At 44.7% G+C, this 21318-nt stretch overlaps 2 protein-coding genes across 6 annotated transcripts in view; one reads left to right on the top strand and one right to left on the bottom strand.

Annotated features, from left to right (window-relative positions):
* NIPSNAP3A (nipsnap homolog 3A) overlaps positions 1–21318 on the bottom strand; it is a 53114-nt gene that overhangs the window by 19934 nt on the left and 11862 nt on the right. The window lies entirely within an intron of this gene.
* PSD3 (pleckstrin and Sec7 domain containing 3) overlaps positions 1–21318 on the top strand; it is a 138415-nt gene that overhangs the window by 11089 nt on the left and 106008 nt on the right. For 4 of the 5 annotated variants that reach the window (XM_064735398.1, XM_064735399.1, XM_064735402.1 and 1 more), the window contains exon 1: positions 11154–11341. In XM_064735398.1, the coding sequence (XP_064591468.1) occupies positions 11321–11341 (21 nt within the window). In that variant the 5' untranslated portion in view covers positions 11154–11320. Of the gene's footprint in view, positions 1–7297; positions 7366–11153; positions 11342–21318 lie in introns of those variants that run through there. The other variant, XM_064735400.1, reaches the window with a different exon arrangement.

A 21318-nucleotide genomic window follows, 5' to 3' on the forward strand; every position in this document is an offset into this window, starting at 1 on the left:
AATTCCTGTCATGCCACCAGATGATTTGGTAGTTGTGTGTCATCATAAGCCTGCAGTGTTTGTTTTCTTTAGAGATCAAAGCCATTATTTAAGTAAGTTACTTCAGCAATAATCACATTCCCATAATGGGAAGTAGAAGGAATTTCCATTGTACTCTTGGCTTTTGCTAACATCCATTGCAAAACTGTTTACTTTTTATAGGTGTATCTAAAGAACTGCTGGATGAGTTCTTTGGAAAAGCTGAGCCTTTGTATTTTACCTACAGAAAAAACAGTGATCTTCTCTTGGTATCAAGGGAGACACTAACATATTTACAAATACTGACTTGCAAAGAGAGACAAAAATCTTCCATCCAGTTCAGAAAATCCTCTCAAATTCAAATCCAAGATGTGAGATTTAATAAAATCTCAGCTCACTGTTTGAAAGGTTTTCCCCATTCAAGAAGGGGGATGAAGGGACAAACCTGAGTGCCTCAGGAATATAATTCTCTTCTTTTTCCATGCAGTTCCAACAAGCCTAGGCAACCTAGGGAAATTCAGGCCCTCCCTGACATTTCATTCCACACAGCTCACTCCTGAAGCAGCTGGGGTGGCTGGCTATTTTGTGGCCACTACAAATGTAGATGCATTTAACACAGTTCTTGACCAGCTAAAAATGTGAATGTGGATCTAAGATCTTTGGGTCCTGGATTTATAAAGTAGTGGTGTGTCTGTCTAGTTTAATGTATGTGACTACCTGCAGTGGGACTGAACTGTTTATTTAGTGGGGACTGAGAGGCACCTGGCTGAGAGACATTTGGTTTATTGCCATGCAAAGAGCAGCCTTTTCATATGGAGTGTAACACTCCCATGCATCTGTGGTTTGATCAGGTCATTTAACTTCACTACTTTGGTTGTTTCATCTGAGAAGTCAGATTGCTAGGACTTGCATTTTTGACACGTGGTGCTGGAGGATTAACTCATGAGTGTGCACTCTGGACTTCAGACAAGCTTGAAAAACTTTAATGAAGATTGCTTGTCCTGTACTTGAACACACTTGCACACAGCCTTATCCTGAGCACAGCTGACTGTTTGCTACTAGTATGTAAGGCAGTAAAGGCTGAATGTGCTCAGTAGGATTGGAATCAGACTAAAAATTTACTTTTAAGACAGCCATTGAAAATCCAAAGTTTAGGAAGAACCAAGAGAGACTCCAACGGCTGAGGCAAGCAGGGATAGCTTTCCACTGATTCCAGCAGGCTTTGAATGAAGTCTGTATCTCCCACAACTGGCTCAGTAGTTATCATTCCTCACCAAACATACTACTTCATCTTCTGCTTCTCTCTGAAAACAGGAATCCAGGAAGTTCTTCAAGCCAGAAGAGACTATTTCTGATGTCAAGAAAAGGGAAGAAAAGAGCATGTTGCTTCTGTACCTAGCTATCAAATCTTGCATTCTAATTAGAATATATATAAATGGGGAAAAATGTGAAAGATTGGAACACATACTCGTGGAACTGAGCAGATTTTTTTTTTTTCCCTTGGAAAAAAGGGGATTTGATTGATATTGAGATAATTAGGGAGTAGTAAGTCTGGCTTGATGGAATTGTAAGAAGTCAATATGGCAGTGGATGAAAATAATCAAGATTTTGCAAACAAAATAAATAAGGATTTTTGAATTTGAGGAAGTCAGGAGCAGCACATTGTTCCACCTATAGGTGCTGCATCCAAATGGTTGTGGTGGGTGATAAGGACCAATAAATGATAGGCAAGGCCCACCAACACCCTTGGTTGTTCACATAAAACTTGCTTTGGAGGAAATTGAATCTCCATGCTAGAGTATTGCATTGTCCATTTCATGCCTTCTACATTTCTGGTGAGGATTTTCTGGAAATAAGGGGAAGGGAGAGATAGATGCTGTATAGCAGCTACTCTGAATTTCAGTGCAAGCATCTAGGGTGCAGAGGAAGATACATGCAATAGTGAAAACTAATGCTGCAGGCCATAGCACAGGAGCAGGTAAAAGCTGCTTTACTCAGTGGTGGAAGAGTAAGGCTGAAGCAAAGAGTAGGGGGAGCAAAGGTGACAAGAGCAACTAATTTGAGGGGAAAAAAAAGTAGGAAAAAAAAGTTGAAATGCAAAATGATGCTTCTTGGCTAGAGCATTCTGTCAGCAAAGGATATGCCTGGTTACATGTGGCATTTGGCATAACTGCAAAATGGTAGGAACAAATGAGAGTGGAGCGGGTAGGAACTTCGTACATCTTTCCCGCTGCTTCAAGTAATATGAAATGTTAAGTTTGTGCCCTTGTCTCATTGATGAAGTGTTGGCTCTAGGCCATCATCAGGGAGGTAATTAACAATTACCTGGGGAAAGAGCAATACTAATAAGATAAATGATTGCTAAGGAGATAGGGAGTGTGAGTTTTGGGATATATGGCAATGGGGCTGAGACTCTTTACCAATAGGGCAGCAGTGCTACAGAGCAGGAGACCAGTGGGACTGAGAGCTCCAGTGTTGGGGTATGGGTTTGAGTGCTGTAGCAGCCAGGGCTATAAGGAGCAAGAGGTGGAGTTTGGTTATGAGGAAATTAGGTGGTACAGGAGACAGTGGACATTTAGAAGATGCATGCTGACATTGATGTTTGGAGAGGGTAGAGACAGAGATGAGAAGTTTGAAAGAAGGTCTGGTGGAAATTGAATCCATTTTGGAGAAAAGCAAGAAATTGTAGATTTACATGAGAAGAGAGGATGTGAGTCTTCCCCAGTAGCCCATTTTCCATCCACATATTCAGTTTGTGATGCCAGGCATAGTCTTCCTGTCTCTTGATGCAAAGCTATACCTCCCTTCTTGCTCTGTCCTCCCAGGCACCTCAGGGCTGTTACTTTTTTAAGCCTTTCCATCCCTTCATATTTCCATCCCTTCCAGGCTGATATTAGCCCAGTAGGCTATGCCACAGCTTTGTGTGGCAGGCTGCCCCAAGAAACCAGCCTCAGAAGAAGAAAACACCATACTCCCCCATGCTTGGTGATAGCCCATCGCACAGCAGACAGTGGCTGTTACCATGGTGCTGCATCACAAGAGTGGGTGTCTCTGGTGTCACACTCTGGCTGACACATGATACTTCTGTCTCGAGTCTTTTCCAGTTTTGGCTCCTGTCCTCTGCCGTGGGAATGAATGGTGTTTCCCTTTGTTTAGAAAATCTGCTGAGAGATCTGCCAAGCTGATCTCTGTAGGAGCGTCTGTGTGTGACGGGGGTCACGCACGGCTGGGACGGACGGAGACGAGAGATCTCTGCAGCCAAGTCGTGAAACTATCGGTTTATTGCAAAGGGCGTGGGTGCAGGGCCCTGTTGGGAGCTGCCAGCCGCAGCTCGGAGCAGGGCCGAGAGAAGAGAGGCTTAAAGTGTAAGAGAGTTAAAGACAAAGGTTTAAGAGTGGAGAGCATGCAGAAAGGAGGGGGTGAAGAAGTGCAGAGGTGAGCGCGAAAAGAGAAGAGGAAGAGTGGAGGAAGAGCAGTGGAAGAGCGAGGAAAGAAGAGAAAGAGAGCGAAGTTCCCGTTACAATACAATAAATCATCTTCAGTGTTGAATATTCAGATTCTCATCAACCAATCTACTACAGCATGCATATCCTATAACATTTCCATGCAACCTATAAGAATCACTACATTACCATACTGTGTTACATTTTAAACCCTGAATCTTACTCTTTGGGCCCTATCTGCCAAGCTGCAGGGTCTGCTCTGGCCCTTGGACCTGCCTGCTTGCAGAGGGTATTGTTTCATCAAGAGGAGATTACCTTCGGCTGACCACACCATTGTTTTCCAGTTGTTGAGTAACTAAGGGATCTCAAAACTTGCTTCCATTTCAATCTCACTCATAGTTTCTATATTCTCAAAATCTTTTGCCAGGCAATCATATTTATAAGGCTTTCCTGTTCCATCCTCACCAACACTGAGGCCTTCCAGTTCTGACCAAAGCCAATAATGATCTGTTCACACTGGCTAGGGTCACACTGCCCCAGTGAAATGGGCTTGTCCACATTTAACTTTCCACCTGTCATTTGTGCCTGATGTTTGCTCACTGCCTGGAGTGAGCACACTGCAGAGCTGGGGATGGATGTGGATGTGCCCATCCATTTCTAGCTCTCTGCTGTCAACACCCATTGCAGATTTGTTCAAGCAGAGGAAGTGATCTTAGTACTTTTCTTGAGAGCAATGTTGTTTGTGTTTCTGACTGGAGCATTTCAGCCAGAGGCAGCTGTATGAACATGCCAGAGTTACAGGCCATAATTATCTCATTTTGGGGAGGAGAGTGGGGTGTTATGCTTTATGTTTTCCCAGCTCTGAAGGCTGCTTGTTGCATGTCAGTGTCACACACAGTTGTGGCTGCAGCAGTCCTTCTCTGACTCAGGTTTCCAGATGCTGATAATCCTGTAAAAAGCTGCTGTCTACCCTACCAAAAAAAAGGCTATTGAATAAATATCCTTTTCCCCTCATGTCTCACTGACTTTGTATCTGATGTGCAGTTTCAGTCCTCTGAACCATCTGTAGCAGGATAAAGAGGACACTCATAAAAAATGGAAAATTGTACAGGAGACTCAACAGGAATATGCCAGGGTCTAAGGAAGCCAAAACCACAAAGCCACCATATCTTGGCTTGAAATGTATGCTTCCCTTGATGATAGCATACCATACAGTTACAGTATTTGGCATCTCTTTTTCTCTTTTTGGAGGTCAAGACCAGAAAGATTTCTTTGAGACTGGCTAAGGCTTCTATAGAAAGAATAATGCTGTGTAGTATCACATATATTGTTCAGGAGGGTAAAAGACCATTTCTCTGCTGCTCAAATACAGTATCTCCTCACCTGTATGTTTTAATGCACTTCTGAACATCACTGCTGATATTTATGCAAAACATTCATTTTTCTTGTGGCTGATAGACTAGATATGCTACTTTACTAATGAATCCAACAGGTTACCAAATGCAGGCACAAAGTAGAGATGGCAGAATGAATCAGTGAGTCTAGGGCAGATGGGGCTCTGAGTGGAAGATTCCTAAGAGTAGCCATGCTTAGGCAGAGGTATTTCACTTATTTTGAGATGGCCTTTGATAATCAGATTCGACAGATGAACATAAGGTTCAGTGCTTCAGCCTGAATAAAAAAGGTGTCTCTTTCCTCAAATGATTCCTTTGCTTTTTCTACTAGGCTTTCCTCAAATGATTCCTTTGCTTTTCTACTCGGAAAAAGCTGGAGATGCGCCTGCCAGATTGACTTGTGGGGCTGAAGATTCTGATGTGATGCATGCTCTGCAGTACAAGGCAGTGTGTCCTTGTTAAGCTAGGGCAGAATTAATTTCTTCTCAGTAGCTGTTACAGGGCTTGTTTTTGATTCAGTGTGAGAATGCTGTTGATAACACACTGATGGTTTGTTCTTTGCCAAGTTGTGGTTATCCTAAGTCAAAGACTATTTTTCCCTTGTCTTCTGCTCTGCTAGGGAGGTGGCACGCAAATGGAAGTGGGAGGGAGCATGGCCAAGACAGGTGACCCGAAGAGATGTTCCACACACAGAATGTCATGCTGAGTATTTGAAATGGGGGGAGTTACCTGGAAGGGTGGATGATCTGGTTTCAGGAACAGGAGCTCTGGCTCAGTCAGTGGGTGGTGAGCAATTGCATTGTACATTACTTGATTATTTTTTATTAACGCTATTATTTACCATTATTATTTTATTTTCCTTTATTTTTGCTATTAAAGTGTTCTTATCTTAACACACATTATATGATTCTCCTCCCCATTCCACAGGTGTGAGGGAGAAGAAGGGAGAAGGATGAGTGAGCAGCAGCATGATACTTAATTTCCATCTGGGCTTAAACCATGACACAGTGAAAGAACCCTTCCCTTATATTCTCCCAATGCCAATCTGTCTTTGCCATATGGATAACATTGCAAAGAAACCAAAATGTGATTCTGTTCTTTAGCCTCCATGTGGCAACTTGGGGGAAGGGAAAGAATCTTGGTGATTTGATCCCTAGAAAACTCCATCTAATGATCTAGTATGGCAAAGATCCAGACAGAGAAACAACACCGAGCTCCTGGCAACTGGTTGAAATTTCCTTTCCCCTGCCTCTGCCGTTGGCATTCCCTTTGCTGGAGTATCCTGACTTCCTAGACCTGGTCTCTTGCTTGCCTGTCAGGAACAGGATGGAGGACTTTCCTCCATCCAGAGAGAAGGCTAGGTTGTACCCTTAGTGCTGGGAAGCAGCAGGAGCAGGACTTGCTAGGGCTTGGTAGCCCCAGAACAACCAGCTATTTCTCTGTCACTTTTGGAGATGCTTGGGAAGAACATGGTGCTAGACATGGGGAAGAGTAAGGGTTAAGATTAAGAGAAGATGTGACAGTAGAGACCCATGAGGTAACCAAGAACCTTCCAAAGCAGGGATATTCAGCAGGATTTTCTGTGTTCTTCAGTTTGACTTGAGCTAATAAGGAGATTTCTAAAGACTCACTCAGCAGGGGAGGTACTGTGAAGTCTGTGGTTTTCGAAGTAGATATAAAATTTGAGATCCCCAAACTCTGATGGATAGAATAACAAATTCGAGATTTCCCATCAAATGGTCAAATTCTGGCTAGTTACAGGGCTCCCTGGGCAGAGAATGTTGGTCATTTCCTTTCCTCCCAATGAACATATCAGATGGGGGATGGAGTGAAGTGAAATCTCTGAATTGTTTCCTGGCAAGAGTAAGACTCTAGAGAATTGTCCATGAGTGAAGGAGCAGGACAAGAGTCAGTTAACCCATGAAATGGAAGCTTCCAGGAGCTCTGGGTAAGTGGCCAAACAAACCTGGCAACCTGTGAGGAAAAAGCCAAGTGAAGAATGGTGATACTGTCATGGCTTTGCAGCATGCACCTCACAGTGAAGCTGGCTAGCTAGCCAGTGTGTCCACTAGCTCATTCCATTCTGTAGCTGTCACCCTCAGGTTTACTATAATAATTTATACCTGGGTCTTTTTAAAAAAATAATAGGAAGGTTACCATCTTTACACATGCTGGTTTTCTTACTTTGCACATCACCTCCAAGTTTGCTGTTCCTCTTGTTGTTGCAGCTTCTTTTCCACCTTTAATTCAGAAAAAAATTGGTTGCAATGGCAACTATGTTTTTCTGAGTAAAACAGAAAAAAAAGATGTTTTCCCAGCTGTTTCCAGAAAATCCAGACACATGAGGAAAATCCAGTAAATGATTAACTTTGTCTTTCCATCTGTAGAAAGTGGTGTTTCTGGTTAGGCTTTTAAAATGATATTATTTTTTTATATCCCTAGCCTTCTTCTCCCTCAAGACAAAAGAGAGTCTCTTTGATTTGAAATGCAATGTTGTGAGAAATTTTATGGTGAGTACCTGGATGATTACTTACTTGTGGTTTTCTGCCTTTTGAATAAGGAAAGATTATTTGGAAGTGAGTTTCCTGTACTACTTTCCTGTGACGGCAACTTTATTGGCAAAAAATGACAGAGTTTATGCATTGGTTACTGTTTGCAGCACACTGAATTTAATACACTCCTTTTTTTATTTTTCCTTCTTATTTATTTTTCTTCATTATGGGGTGGTATAGTGAGGTAGGTTATTTTCAGCTGTGAATTTTTGACCCAGGTAAGTTTGTCTTGGAAAGTAGAAGGGAAGAGACTGGTGCCATCTGGCTGGAACAAGCACTGACACAGCAATGCTCAATCCATGTATCCACTTAAGTGCTTCCCTGCTGATGAGAGAAAGCATCCTATGACCCTGTGTTGTGACCAGAAGCAGGTTTGACCCATGTGTTACAGAAAAACCAGAAAACCAGGTTTGGTTTGCTGCCCTGCTGCCACTCTGGAGGTCAAGTGTGGGCTTGCCTGACAAGCACATCTTGGCAGCCCTTGACACTGCCTGTTGTACCCATTTTCCTAGTTTTTTGACCTCCTGTTTTCTATCAAGACTCTTTGCAAACAAGCAGTCTGCCATAACTACTTTTTTGCCCAGCGTACCAGTTTTGCTATCTGGCATACCCAAACTTGATATTTTCAATACTGTGACCTGGGCAATCTCAGCTGACAGCATTACTAGGGCACTGTTGGCTTTGCAAGGCTCCACTCCCCTAAATACGCCCAGCAACTGCCTTTGCACTTTGGCTACTTCTCACACAAATCCCTCTTATCCAGCTGTCTCTCGTGCTGCTTTCACACTTCTGTCTGCCACAACCACCAGCTTCTGAGATTGTCTCCCATTTCCCATGCCCTGCTCAGCCTCAGCCCAGCACCCATGCACACCACCTGCCCAGTGTTGGCTCCCTGCTCCCCATCAGTGACCATGGCTGGGGAATTCAGAGCAGCTTAGCCACTGCACAGACTGGACTTGATTGCCATCTTCTGAGTTTTTGTTTGGGTTTTTTTTTATTTCTGTTTGGGTTGTTTAAAGATACATGCTATATGCTCATGACTAAATTTTTTAACAATTAAGAGTGCTCTCTAACTGTGATATGTATTTCATAACTGCTTAGAAAGCTGCTAGGTTTTGTGTCAGCCTTTTGTGACTTTTATTTTCTTAATATAACTACCTGGAAATTTATATCAAGTGTTTGGACAAAAAATACAGATTTCCTTCACAAATGTACTAACCCCAGCACATTTCTCTGCTGATGGCCCATTCACAGAAATGTTTTAGGATTTAATATGGCCCTTCTGCAGAAAACAATGATCAGTGGTGTAAGAAACACCAGTTTGTGCCAATTTCAGGACTCCATCACCCTCCATTGCAGTGAAGCTAACCAAGAGGTAGATGCCCACATAGCAGAGTCTTGCACGACCCTCCTGCCCCAGGCCGGCAAATGCTCTCCTTTTCCAGTCCTTTAGCACAGAGCATATTCAGGGCAGCCTAAATGTCTGTGTGACTCAGGCCAGATGCCTGGATAACAGAGAAAAGGTCAAATTTTCTCAACACAAATAGGGTGTGGAAAAGCTCCAAACTGGAGTGCCGTGGCTGCATCAGCCACCTAGGTGTCCAGGGCAGGGGATGTGCCTTGCAAGGGACATCACCAGCCCCTGACTCCAGCCCTGCCTTTGCTCCCAGCTGCCTCCTGGCCTGCAGTTGCATGACCTCAGCCTGTCAGGGAAGAGGCAGGCAGAGTGCATCAACTCCTCAGAGACCCAGGCGCTGGGTGATTTCTTTTTCCGCTGCATTAGCCATCTCAGATGTGGCACAGATGGGGAATCTGCAGCCTGTGCCCCCACACCGGCTCCCAGGGCCCCCAGGGTGTCTGACAGATGGGACAAAGCCCTGGCAGGGCCAAAACATGTTTGTCATCACAGCTGTGCCTGGGGAAGAGGGGTAAAGCCCTTCAGCACATCCCCGAGTCATGCAGGCACAATTCAGCCACAGAGGATGGGCATGGAGGAGCTGCATCACAGAGACCTCTTCGGGACCCTTGCCAGCTGTTTCAGGGGATGGAAAGACAGGTTGTCACCTATCTGTTCCCAGAGGACAGAAACGAATGGACTGGAGTGCTGCTGAGCAGGGCAGGGGCAAGGTCTTGTGCTGCTCCTGGGATGGATGGTTAAAGGCAACCTGTGGTGCTGGGGAGCAGGTGAGAGGCTTAAGATGGGGAGAGGGGACGTTGTAGGGAAAGAGCAGAATACCTTCTGAAATACAGTGTACACCACTGGCATCCAGATGACAGAGGCAGTGCAGTTTGCTGCCAGGTGACATGGGTGTAAAGCAGGGGCAGTACTGTTTGGTTAAACGTGGAGCTGGAAGTGGTGAGAAATAGTGGGTTCAGTAATGGAAAAGCAGTGTGAACTCTGCATGCCACAACCCTATTGAAAGAGCATAGGGAGGTGCTGCTGGATGGAGCCCCTCAACAAGTTGGAAGAGCCCAGAGATGGTGCTGCTACCCCTGTCTTATTGCCAAACAGGGAAAGCTTTAGGCAAGAGTGCTTCAAGCATTATGCCTGGACGTACTTTAATCCTGTTGGAAATGGATTTTTTTTCCCTATGGGCGTGAAGAAAGGCTGAGATTGCCCAGTGTTGGCAGCAAGGGTGGCTCTGGCACTGAGCTGTGAGGCCAGTGGGGAAGAAGGTAGGGCTAGGCTGTCTCCTCAGCCACAGAGGTGCTGCTCTGTCTGGGTGTGGTACACTTATGTCAGTGACTTCATGGTAATGCACTTGTACCACCAGCACTGTCCAAAACCTTTCAGAAGAGCACAGCATTAGAGAACAACATTGCCTACCACCTAACACATGTTCTTTTTTACCCATGCTCATCATGAAGCAAACATACAATGTGTTCAGTGATTCCTGGTCCTCAAGGATTGTTCCAGAAAGCCTATCCTCAAGCTTGATCGGTTAAAACCAAAGAAGTTTTCAGCTGCTGCTAAACAAAACACAGATATACTGAACTTGCAGAAACTGACATCCTTCTTTATGTAGTCTGGCAGCTACTTGTGCAGTTAACTCCTCTAACTGGGCTAATGAGATTTGGGAGTATTTTCTAAAGCACAGCTTTTGATAGGGAAACCCCCATTTTTACTTAAAAGAGCAAAGCTCAGAGGTCCTAGTTAGAAAATTCTAATGATGTGGCTGAGTGCTCTAAAACCTGACAATGCAAGAGAGCTTCCAGCAAACTGTGAAAAAAAAGTGGAAAATCAGTTTAGGGTGTTCAGATGGGGTTAGTCCAAAGACATCTGCGCTCTTCTGCTTTTTAAATGTGAACTGCGAGGGGAAGCCCCAGGGCTGGAAAAAAACGGCTTCTGCTTTTTTTTTTTCCCTTTTTTTTTCCTTCTTTTTTCCTTTTTTTTTCATCTCTCAACAACTGCGAGCCGCGCTGAGGGGATTTAAGAGCAGAGTACGGCATGTCCCAGCCCCCGCGGGCTTTGCTCGTGTTCCTGCCCAGCGCCGCTGCTGCGGGCACGCGGTCTGGGTTGTGCTTTTCACTCTATTGCTTTGCTAATCCTGAAATAATTCCCTTTTATTTATTTATTTATTTAAAGTCTTTTCAAGGAGCACGTGGTGCACTCGGCTCCCCTCCCCTCCATCGCGCCCACCCCCGCCCCCGTCTCCCCTGCCCTCCCCTGCCGGGCCGCCGCCCCGCCCCGCCGGGCCCGGCCCGGCCCCGCCGACCGGCCCGCGCCGCTCCGCGCCCACCGCGCCGGGGCCGCCGCTCCGCTGCGGGCCGGGGGCGCCGCGGCACGGCACGGCACGGCACGGCACAGCCCGGCACGGCACAGCCCGGCACGGCACAGCCCGGCTCGGCGCGGCCGGGCTCAGCGCGGCCCGGCGGGAGGGCGGCTGCAATCCGCCGCGGCCGGCGATGGGAGATGGAGGGAGCCGGCGGTGCGGTAAGGGGCGGCGTATGCCCGTGCGGGTGCGGGGCTTGTGCTCAGCCGGAGGCACTTTTTCCCATTTACTTTTGCATTTTTCCTTTCCCCCTACCTTTCTTTTCTTCTTTCTCTTTTCTTTTTGTTACTCTTTCTCTTTTCTTTCTTCCTTCTTCCCTTATCCCTTTTCCTCTTTCCTTTTATTGTTTTCCTTTTCCCCTCTTATTTTCTGTTCCTTTTTTTTTTCTTTTTTTTCAAGTCCTTTTCACAGTGCCCTAAGAGAAAAAATGTCGGAGCCCTCTTCTGTGCTCTTAACTGCTAGATCCCGAGAGACACCAGCTGCATCAGGGAAGCTGCACTCAGGGCTGGGACCCCGAGCCTGCACGTCGTGCAGTTCGTTTTGCTTGTGTCTCCAAGTAACTTGTCTGTCTTAACACATCAGCACTGTTGCTGCACTGGCAAGCTCTCTTAATCTAGCCAAATTCTTGAATTAAACAAGACATTGTCAGAAAAGCGTTTGGCTGAGTAGTAGTAGCATTGCACTTTCAGGGCAAGAGTGGGGTTGAAATGATTTCACCAAAAGTGTAAAACTGTAGAATAATAAACTACCCGGGCATGCTCCTGTGCAGTTGAGGTGTTATCTTCATCCTTGCTCCCGGGAACTGGGGCTATACTTCTCATTGGGAACATAAACTTATATTTGAAATGAGTTTGAACTTCACACAAACCCACTGAAGTTGCTAACTCCCATATAGGTGAGTATTTCCGTGCTATAAACATCAATTATCTGTCTGCCACAGGGTCCAGTTAGTATATAGTCAGGCAAAGCTACATGTATATGTTATTGAAGTGTTTTGGGTGTGTAATAGGCAACTGCAAGTACTCTTAGTTTTGTAGCTTCAGTCACACTTTAATTCTGTCTGTGCATAGGGCCATTAACACAGAATGTTAAATGCAGTATTTGTAATGAAACTGAAGGTTGCACACCCAGTGTTTGAAGCAATTGTAATAGACTGCTGAGAGTCATCCAAGCCTTTCTGGTTTAGCTAGTAGAAAGAAACCCTTTTCTACTCCAAATGCTTTTTCATCAGTCATGTCCTTAGTTGATGTGTTTCAGCAGATGTTACCAGTTTAATGCTCAGTGAATCTGTCCCAGCTCTGTTGATTTACACAGACAGAGAGTTAGTTTTGGGGCGTAGTGGGAGAGAGGTGAAGTTAACCATGTAGGAGACCCCGTTCAAATGATCGCATTCAATTAGAGCCTTGGTTCATTGGAGAGTGTGAGAACATCCTTTGTGGTAGTGGTAATGATAAAAAAAATCCAGGAAACTTACATGCTGCTGTTTTCAAAACTTGAAACAAGTTTTGAAACAAAGAAATTAGGACTTCTTAATCCACACAGAAAATTTTTGCATAACTGACCTGTGTGAAAGTGTTTCTCGTGAGGTATTCATGCTTAAGTGGGTTGTTTGATTTACCATTTCCAATTTTCAATTTTCAGTTTGATCTCTGTGCCATCAAAGTGAGAAGGAAAAGAGCAGTGAGGATCTTAACAGAGTGTGCTAGTGGCTTTTTTTTTCCCAGCAAATCCTTCTTTACTGTTGTCAAGGTGCATAGCTGAAGGACATAGATGTTGTTTAGAGTACTTCCCCTCCCTGCCTCCACACCAACACAGTCCTTTCTATTCTTGCCCATCATAGCAGGAAACTCTGGCAATTGATTTTGCAGCTTTGATATAAGACATGGTTTGGGGTTTGATTCTTGTGGGCTGAGAGGTAGGCTCTCTGCAAGAGTGCCATGGAGCATCTCTGCAGGCACTTGTCTCCATGTGTGTGTTCTGAGACAAGTGCTGGAAGATTTAGCATTTAGACAGCACATGATGTACACCACACAAGGCCACCACACAAGCGCTAAGTAAGGGTGCTTGGGCCATGGCTGATAAACTGCCTTTGTGCTTGCATAGTAGCTGATTGCTTGAAACCATCCCTGCTTCATGGAGAGACAGGCTAGCAGACCTGAGGGCTGGAGCGGTTTTTCTCAGACATGTGTTTCTCTGAGGCTTGTGTTTCTCCTTTGAGAACCTCTGTTTACTTGCAAGAGTCTTGAAGAGAGAGCAAGAGGCTGGGGTACTGTTGGATGCTGATTTAAATGTCTTTTAGAGGTAGCACAATGTAGTGGCCTAGTGAAGGGAGCCCAAGAAAGGGAGGGAGGGAGGGGGTAGTGTCTCCATGGTATTAGGTGGGTATATCCCCATGGTACTGGGGAGCCGTCTGCCAAGCTGCTGTTCTTCAGCTGGGGCTGGACAAACCTGTGAACTGCTGCCAGAGCTCAAAGATTGGGACTGTCAGAGGATCCTGCTCCAGATCAGCTCTGCATTGTGAGTGCTGAGGATCCCCAGGGTGCAGCAGCTGTTAGAGTTGTTTGGTGAGAGTCTTGCTGAGCTCACCCAGCCAAGGTGGGAGTAATGTTCCTGGGCTCAGCAGGGACACATGCCACCCACCGCCCTTGAAAGGGCATTTCCTTACAAATGGTCCCTGATGGAGAGCTGGCTTCTGGTGGAGCAGGGATTTCTTGATCTGCCGCTTCTCGATCTGATTTCTCGATCTGCCACCAAGACCTGCTCTCTGACCTGGGTGGTTCATTGCATCCTGGGTTGTAAAATTGCATGTGGCTCCTTCCCTCTGGAAGTTTGGCTGAGAAGGGGGATGTGTGCTAGGGTGCTTCTCTGGGCAGTCACCATACAGCAAAGTGTGTCTGCAGATAAACAAATTTAGGTCTTGTGCAATTTCTGTCCTAAGCTTTTGAATATTTTCCTAAATGGATTGATGTCTGTCAAACCCCATGATCACAAAGACTATTTCAAGTCCTTATTTTCCTGTTTGATGCAAAATTGGGGGGTGAGGGGGAGTGTGTGTTAGAAGTAATTTTCTTCTATTAGATGAAAAAGCTGTTTGATACCAGCTCAAAGTGGATGTAAGTGTTCCATTCCTCTCAGGAATGGCACTATTTGAAGTATCCTTTTGCAGTATGTTTGCATACAGAAGGATATGTTTACAGTATGCAGATACTTTCTCTGAATTCAGCTCCTCCTTGCTCTGAGATGTTTCTTGCTGTTTTGCCAGCTTCTGTTCGAGACCACAGACTCCTGTGATGCTAATGCATCCAAACATTTATTCTCTTCATTACAGAGATGAGCAAGGCAGGTTGTGGATGGTGCTTAAAAGCAGGGGTGGGGTGAGAGCAAGCCCTCTGGGTGCGGGCTTGGTTGCTACAGGGTTGAATAAGAGTCAGAGGAGTTCCGGTATTATCTAGCCCTTGCAGCTTGAATGGCTTCTGAATTGACTGTACTTCCTGGGTGCTGTAAGTAAAAAAACCTGTTTGGGCACTGGATCAGGCTGTCCATCGGGGATCAAGCTGTCCATCAGAGTGTGAGCCCTGCATTTCTACCTCTGCTGAATACCTCAGCCACCAGTGATGGCTGTGGGAAGTGTGTGACTCCCTTTGCTAACTGCACAGAAGATTTTCAGTGTTGCAATTTCTGGGCTAAGGCAAAGGAAACTAGGCTGGAGCTGGCTTCTGAGGATGGCCTGCCAGGGCAGAAACACAGTGGTCACTGCCATGCTTGCTGAGAACATCGTGTCATAGCCACAGCAACTTTCTGCTGCCTGGTGAAAGGATGTTCTTGCACAGGACCAGGAGTTGGACTTGATGATTGTTATGGGTCCCTTCCAACTCAGTATTTTATGATTCTATGACTGAAAGGAGGCTCTTGTCTTGAAACTGTGATGCAGTAGTTCGGAAGCAGTAAGAAAACAACTTAATGGCACGGATTACATAACACAAGCTTCTCTTTTTGCAGAAGCCATGAATGGGGCTTGCTTTCTCTTTTTGGAGTGAAATGACACAGTGAAAGAGGTGACTTAAAGTGCACTCATTATTTTTTTACAACAGTTTTCTAATGGGAAGCGTCATTTGAGTAATAACTGCATCTCCCAGGCTGAATGAATGCCAAGTGTGATGGCAAGATGCACTTTGGCCTGGGATAACAGTGCTAATAGAAGAATGCTTCCCAGGAAAGCCCTGTTGTCAAGAGGAAACAAATTCTAGTACCAGCAAGTTCTGATTGTTGTCAGCTGTCTTGTCTGTGGACTTGCTGTGACTTAATGAGGAAAAAAGAAGAGGTATTAACTTCCTCACCAGTGGGACAGGAGTGCCAGCTGGCCTGTGTTGTGCTGCTTGTGGGGGATGTAACATCTCTGATGTCTTTTGCCTTCTTGCCACAGCTGGAACTGCCTGTTGGCTCCTGACCACTTGCGGAGCCACAGCTGCCCGACAATGTTGGCAGTCCTTAAGGTGCACTTTCTTAGCAAGCATTTGGTCTTGCAACAGTATTTTCAGTCCCCCAGTGTCCGCACCTCAGAAGGAATTTGTTGATGTGTTTTCTCACTTCTGCCTTAATTGTGCCAGAGATAAGATGGCTCAGATCAAACTTCAGTCAAATTTCTATTCAAAAAACTTCTCTTAAATCTAGGTAAGGCTCAGAAAAAACTGCTGAGGGGAAAGCTGTAGAATTAATTTAAATATGTGATATGAAAAGGTTTGTCTAAGAATGCATACCCCTTTTTTGCATACTCTATTGCTGTGTTGTAGTTCTACAGTTTGCGCTTGCCACAGAGAAAATGCAGGTTTTTACACTTTCTCAAATGTTAATCTTCCAGTCTGGAGATGTCTAATGACTGGGTGTGGGGTGTTTTTTTTTTATTTGTTGGTTTGTTTTTTGGTTTTTTTAGCCATTCATTGAAATGAAATATTTTAATCACTTGGGGATACTACCTTGAACTATGTTTATAACATTGATTTGAAAAATGAAGATGAGCTCTCCCAATACCCTGTCCCTCCACTCATAAAAGCAGTGTATATTTAGCTGGACATAAAGAATGTACAGTACATGGCAAAGGATGCTGTCTGTAAAGTTTCAAGGGACAGCAGATGTTGGCTAGGGTTTTGCAAAGAATTTTGTGGCCTGAAGAGAAACAGAACTAACTTCTGAGATGCTCATGAGGCATTTAGATATATTCAAATTTTAGCTTCCATGGAGGAGAAATCCATGTACAGCAGACCTGTAGCCTGTCTAAACATTGTCCTGCCATCTGAGGTGCTTGAAGGTGATGGAAGCCCACTGCCTGCTGAAGTGAAGCAGTCTGTCAGTTTGCTAAATACTGGAACAGATTGAACAAAAACAGTAAATGCAAGATGTCTACTGCATGCATCACAGAATTCTCTGGATATAAGATGCTGTCTTTGCACAGTTTTTCTTAAATCATACCTGACCCTAATGCTCTTTGACATAGCTCAGGAATATACTTGCACTGTGGCTTTATAAAATTTTTGGGTGTTTTTCTTCATGTTTGTGTGTTATGTATAAGAACACAGTGGTTCAAGCAGTGAGCTAAAGTCTTCTTTTCAGGACTTGTTTTGATTCTTGCACATACCTTAGAAATAATCCATAGATATCCAAAGGTCCATCCAGAATGCATCAAAAATCACTGACTTGACAAATAGAAAATGCTGAGTGACCTTTAATGGTAAAGTGTAATCATACAGACTTTGAATTAATATGCTGTTCACAGCTATGCAGTTACAGCTCAGACAGCGTCAGCCTTTGCATAATAGAAACTATTTAATTCTGTATAACACCTGACTGCTTCCTAACAACTTCAACCAAACAACAAAGCAAACATTTCTTTAAGGGGAGAAAAACTCAAGTGCAGGTCTAAAACAAGGTGACCAGACTGGAAACAAATTTTACCTGCTTGATACTACTGCTAAGGCATTAATTTGAAATCTTTTTTCGTGACTGTTCTCAGGTCTTTTTCTAAACAGAAAGTATTTGGCTTCATTTCTGAACTGAGCTTCTCTTTAGACACTGAACTTCTGTGAAGTTTGCCTTTGTGCAGGGAGAGCAGCTTTGATAGTATCTGCACCCTTTCAGTTTTGCTCTCTCCAGCCTGGCTGCTTCCTGTGAGGCTGCTCATAGTAAACAAACCCTGCAGTGCTGGGAATAATGGCATGGGAAGCCTGCAGTGCCCTGGTGCCTTTTGGTGAATCCCTGGGGTAAGCTGTGGAGTGTGTTGTGGTGAGCACTCAAGAGGAGCTGGCTGGATGGTACCAAGTGTGAGGTCTCTCCTGTCCATGGCCATGCCAGAGCCTTGTGAGCAGGTAATAGTGACTCTCTGCACTGGTTTGGATTCAAGGCCGCTTTAGCCCAGGAGCATCTATGGAGGTCAGCAGATGCCCAGGAAGAGGTCAGCTTAGAGATTCATGAGAAGGATGTGATTTCTGTATTGTTAGGGATTTTTATCCCTTGAGCTTGTTCACTCTCCTCGTCAGGTACCTCAGTATTTTGGTTTCTGTGAGATTGCTTTGCAAGGTGGTTTGTGGTTTTGAATACAAACTTTACCAGGAACCATGTCCTTTTTGGTGTGGTGCTGACTCCCATTACCTTCTTCTGTTGTCTTCTGGCTGTTACATTAAAAAAAAAAGGTGCTGAATTACCGATTTTTCTTTGCTTTTTTCAGACCCCTTGTCACTGCAAGCTCCTCTGCCATATCTCTACAATTGCCTTGTAGCTGAAAAGTCTTACAAGGCTGACTTCTCTGCTGGAGAACAGCTATTTTCAGTGCTCTTACACAAGCCCATTCTTTCATCCCCACCTTCTGGCTTTCTATACATCTCCCTGCTACTCCTGATAGTTAGAAATTAGTTTAAAAGCCAGGCTTAGATTTCTTCTCATTCAAAACCTTGGCTAGCATTAAGTTTTAGCAGCTCCAGCTGAGATTAAGCCATGCAAAGCTCCTATTCTTTTGAATTTTAATTATTTTACTAATGCTTTAATTCAAGAATTGTGAACGTGTATTAGTGTGGGGGGGTATAAGGAAAACACAGCTATAGTTTATGAGGTCACATGGAATTAAACGCTACAACCCTTGCCTACCCAGTGGTCTTACTGTGAGCACCCACATTCTTCCTGTGATGTTGTTGCACTAGGTTTTACCAGTTAGCAAGTTTATTTTAATGCCAGCTTTCTCCATTTAATCCTGTTACTTAGGAAAGTGATTCAAGACAAACTCAACAGGCATAGTCTTTTCAGAACAACTGATATGACCTGTCAAAAACAGTGACGCTTGCTGAGCTCTTGGCCATTCAGGGATGATTTGACAGCAGAGGCAGAGCTCTCAATGCAGGATTCTGTAAAGACTCGCCCATGACATTGCAGCTTGCTGGAGAAGATTTTAAAATCTGTGGGAACCTTCTGTCCATCATTCCTGCTGAGAGTATAAACTCACTGTATCGGGGTATTTGTTAGACTGCTGGCAGGCAATTGAGTTTTTTGCTGCTAGAGATGTTGATGAAGCAATGAGAATGGACCAAGCATAGCCTGGGATTAGAAATGGTCCAGGTGTGGCTGTGAAGTTCTCCATAGTAGACTCTGATGTACAGGCATTCTTCAAGGCATTTTTCTGCTTTCTTGCAATACTGCAGTATTTCCCCAGCAGCCTCAATGAAACCTCCAAAAGTTGCTCCAGTGGAGGGGCTATTGCCTGCTGACAGGGAGCTGACATCCAGTGGTGGTATGGTTGAGAGGGAAGGTCTGGGAAACAGAGCTGTGTACATGTGAAAGCATGTAAAACTAAGGCTTCCTCTTGATATGGCTTAGCTGTGAAGACCTGCCTGAGGACTCTTTCACCTCTCTGTCCCAGCTAACAGTTCTTCATGAATAGTCCTTAGGTCCCTTCCTACTGATGTTTCCCTTAGGATGAGTGGTCTCTTGCTGTCCAGAATTTTGGCTGACTCTTGCTCCCTGAAGACTCTTGCTTGAGCACCCATCCTGTTCTGCTTTTTCTCATGCACTTTTTTCCCAGGTCTTCTACAAGGAGTGAGTCTGTCTTAACAGCATCTGTCCTCTCAGGGAGTCTGATAAATTCCAGACTAGAAGTTGCCATTTAATTATCTGCTTCTTGGAATATTCCCCTTATTAGGCATTTTCAAAGAAAATATATGACCTTAAGTGTGAATGCTTCAGGAGGCATGGGTTCACACTGGTTCTTTGTGTGCACACTGACCCATTGCTTGTCAGAGCAGCTGTGGACAGTGTTATCCCCTTCCTCTGAGAAAAAGCCCAGCTGTCCTGTCAGCTCAGCTGAAAATGGTGGTGAGATAGCAAGAGTTTGATATTCCTCAGTTAAAGCTCTCTGACATGTAGGTATGTGTCTTGGTTTGAGACAAGTTAGGAGGAAACGTTCACCCAAGACAAAACCAGTTGGTCCCAAAAACAAGGTCCCAACAAGAACCTCATGAAAGTCAAAAGAGGATGCTTTGGTGCTTTTCTTCTGTGCAGAAAGGAGAAGCATTTTCTTCAGCTTTTTATGACTCACTACACCTATCTAAAAACCACTGGGATTTTTGGAGGGCAGTTTGAGGGGAGCTTGTGAGTTGAAATGAAATTCATCCAGAGAGTGAAACTGAGCTTCAGGAAAGGCAGCAACCAGCTCTCACCGGGAGTTAAAGACACCTCTCAAGGGTGAATTGTGGGAATAGTTTCTCCTTGCAGATACTGACCTGCTGCTCCATTCGCACATGCAGACAGCAGAACAGAGGCAGTGTATGTGCTTCTTGCTGGGCTGACTTATCTGTCCTTATCAGCAGCTCCTGCTGGAGAAGCCGGAACCCTGTGGTCTTAGCATCCTGCTGCTGTTCAATTCAGTGCTGAGACACAGATTCAGCAGCTTCATTCCTGTGCTGGCTTGAAACCACCACAAGCACCACAGCCTTGTCCTGAAGAATCTCTCTGCTCCCTAATCATGAAACAGAAAGTCAGCAAGGTGGGACCTCTGATGACCCATGCCAGTGCCTTGTGTGAGGTCAATAGAAACTGGTCCAGTGTGTTGGCAGGAGGTCTGAGGGGCAAGGACTGCCAAGTGTGAACTAATGCAGCCTCACAATGTTATCTGAAGTTCACTGAGAGGAAAATGCAGCCTTCCTAACTCCTGACCAAGAGCTATTACCTAGAGAAGTAGGCTTGATCAAACATGTTCAGGCAGGCAGAAAGCACTGCAAGAGTGATGCACCAATGGGTAGGAACTTGCTGCCTCTCTGCCCAGAGCATCACTGGAGTGAAAAATAATATGTATATGGCTCATGAGAAATGTATGTACAGCTGGGCTGATTTAAGGGGATTGGTGCTCCTAAGCGTCACCCACATCAGCAGTGACAAAGATGAGATGCTTCAAAGGTGGTGGTTAAAGCCCTCTGAGGGAAGCAATTATGAAATGGCTGACCTGGATGCAGATTTCTTTGCCCTTCAGCTGAAAGAGAAGGCTTAAGCAGGAGTTTTATATCCCTTTCAATCTTGCTCGTATTTAATCTTTGCTAATGCAGCTTGAAAGCACCATGAATGTTTGTCCAGCCCATTTCTGGGCTCCCCATTTCAGGCATTTTGACTCCTGCAAAGCTTGGGTGAGTGGTAGATTGAAAGAAGGAAAGGAGAACACATGTAGTCTCTTGACTTGGACATTGGTAAAGCAATAGTCTTAAAAACTAGCTCTGACCTCAGAGCATCCTCATTCTTTCCTGCTGTTGCATTCTTTTTTAACATGTCTTCTTTGGATGAAATATGATAAACTTATCCTTAAGCCTGGATATGGACTTTCTTTATACATCCTTTTAGTGCTCTGACAACCTAAATAGATGTTAAATACAGCTGTTCCCATACTCAAGCCAGTATCTGTAATTTTCATCAGCAGCGTTGAGACTTCTGACAATCAAGTTACCTCTTTCAGATGCAAAGACTAAGATCATGCAGCCTCACTTTAGGCACTTAACTCTGATAAATGGTGGCCTATACACTGAAACCCCATTAATTTTATAATTTACTTGTGACTGTTACTGGATGATGCAGAGGGTGCTGTGAGCTGGAGTTATCTACTTTGCTTTACAAT

Source organism: Zonotrichia leucophrys, chromosome Z (genome assembly GCF_028769735.1).
Source record: "Zonotrichia leucophrys gambelii isolate GWCS_2022_RI chromosome Z, RI_Zleu_2.0, whole genome shotgun sequence".
NCBI classification, from domain to species: domain Eukaryota; kingdom Metazoa; phylum Chordata; class Aves; order Passeriformes; family Passerellidae; genus Zonotrichia; species Zonotrichia leucophrys.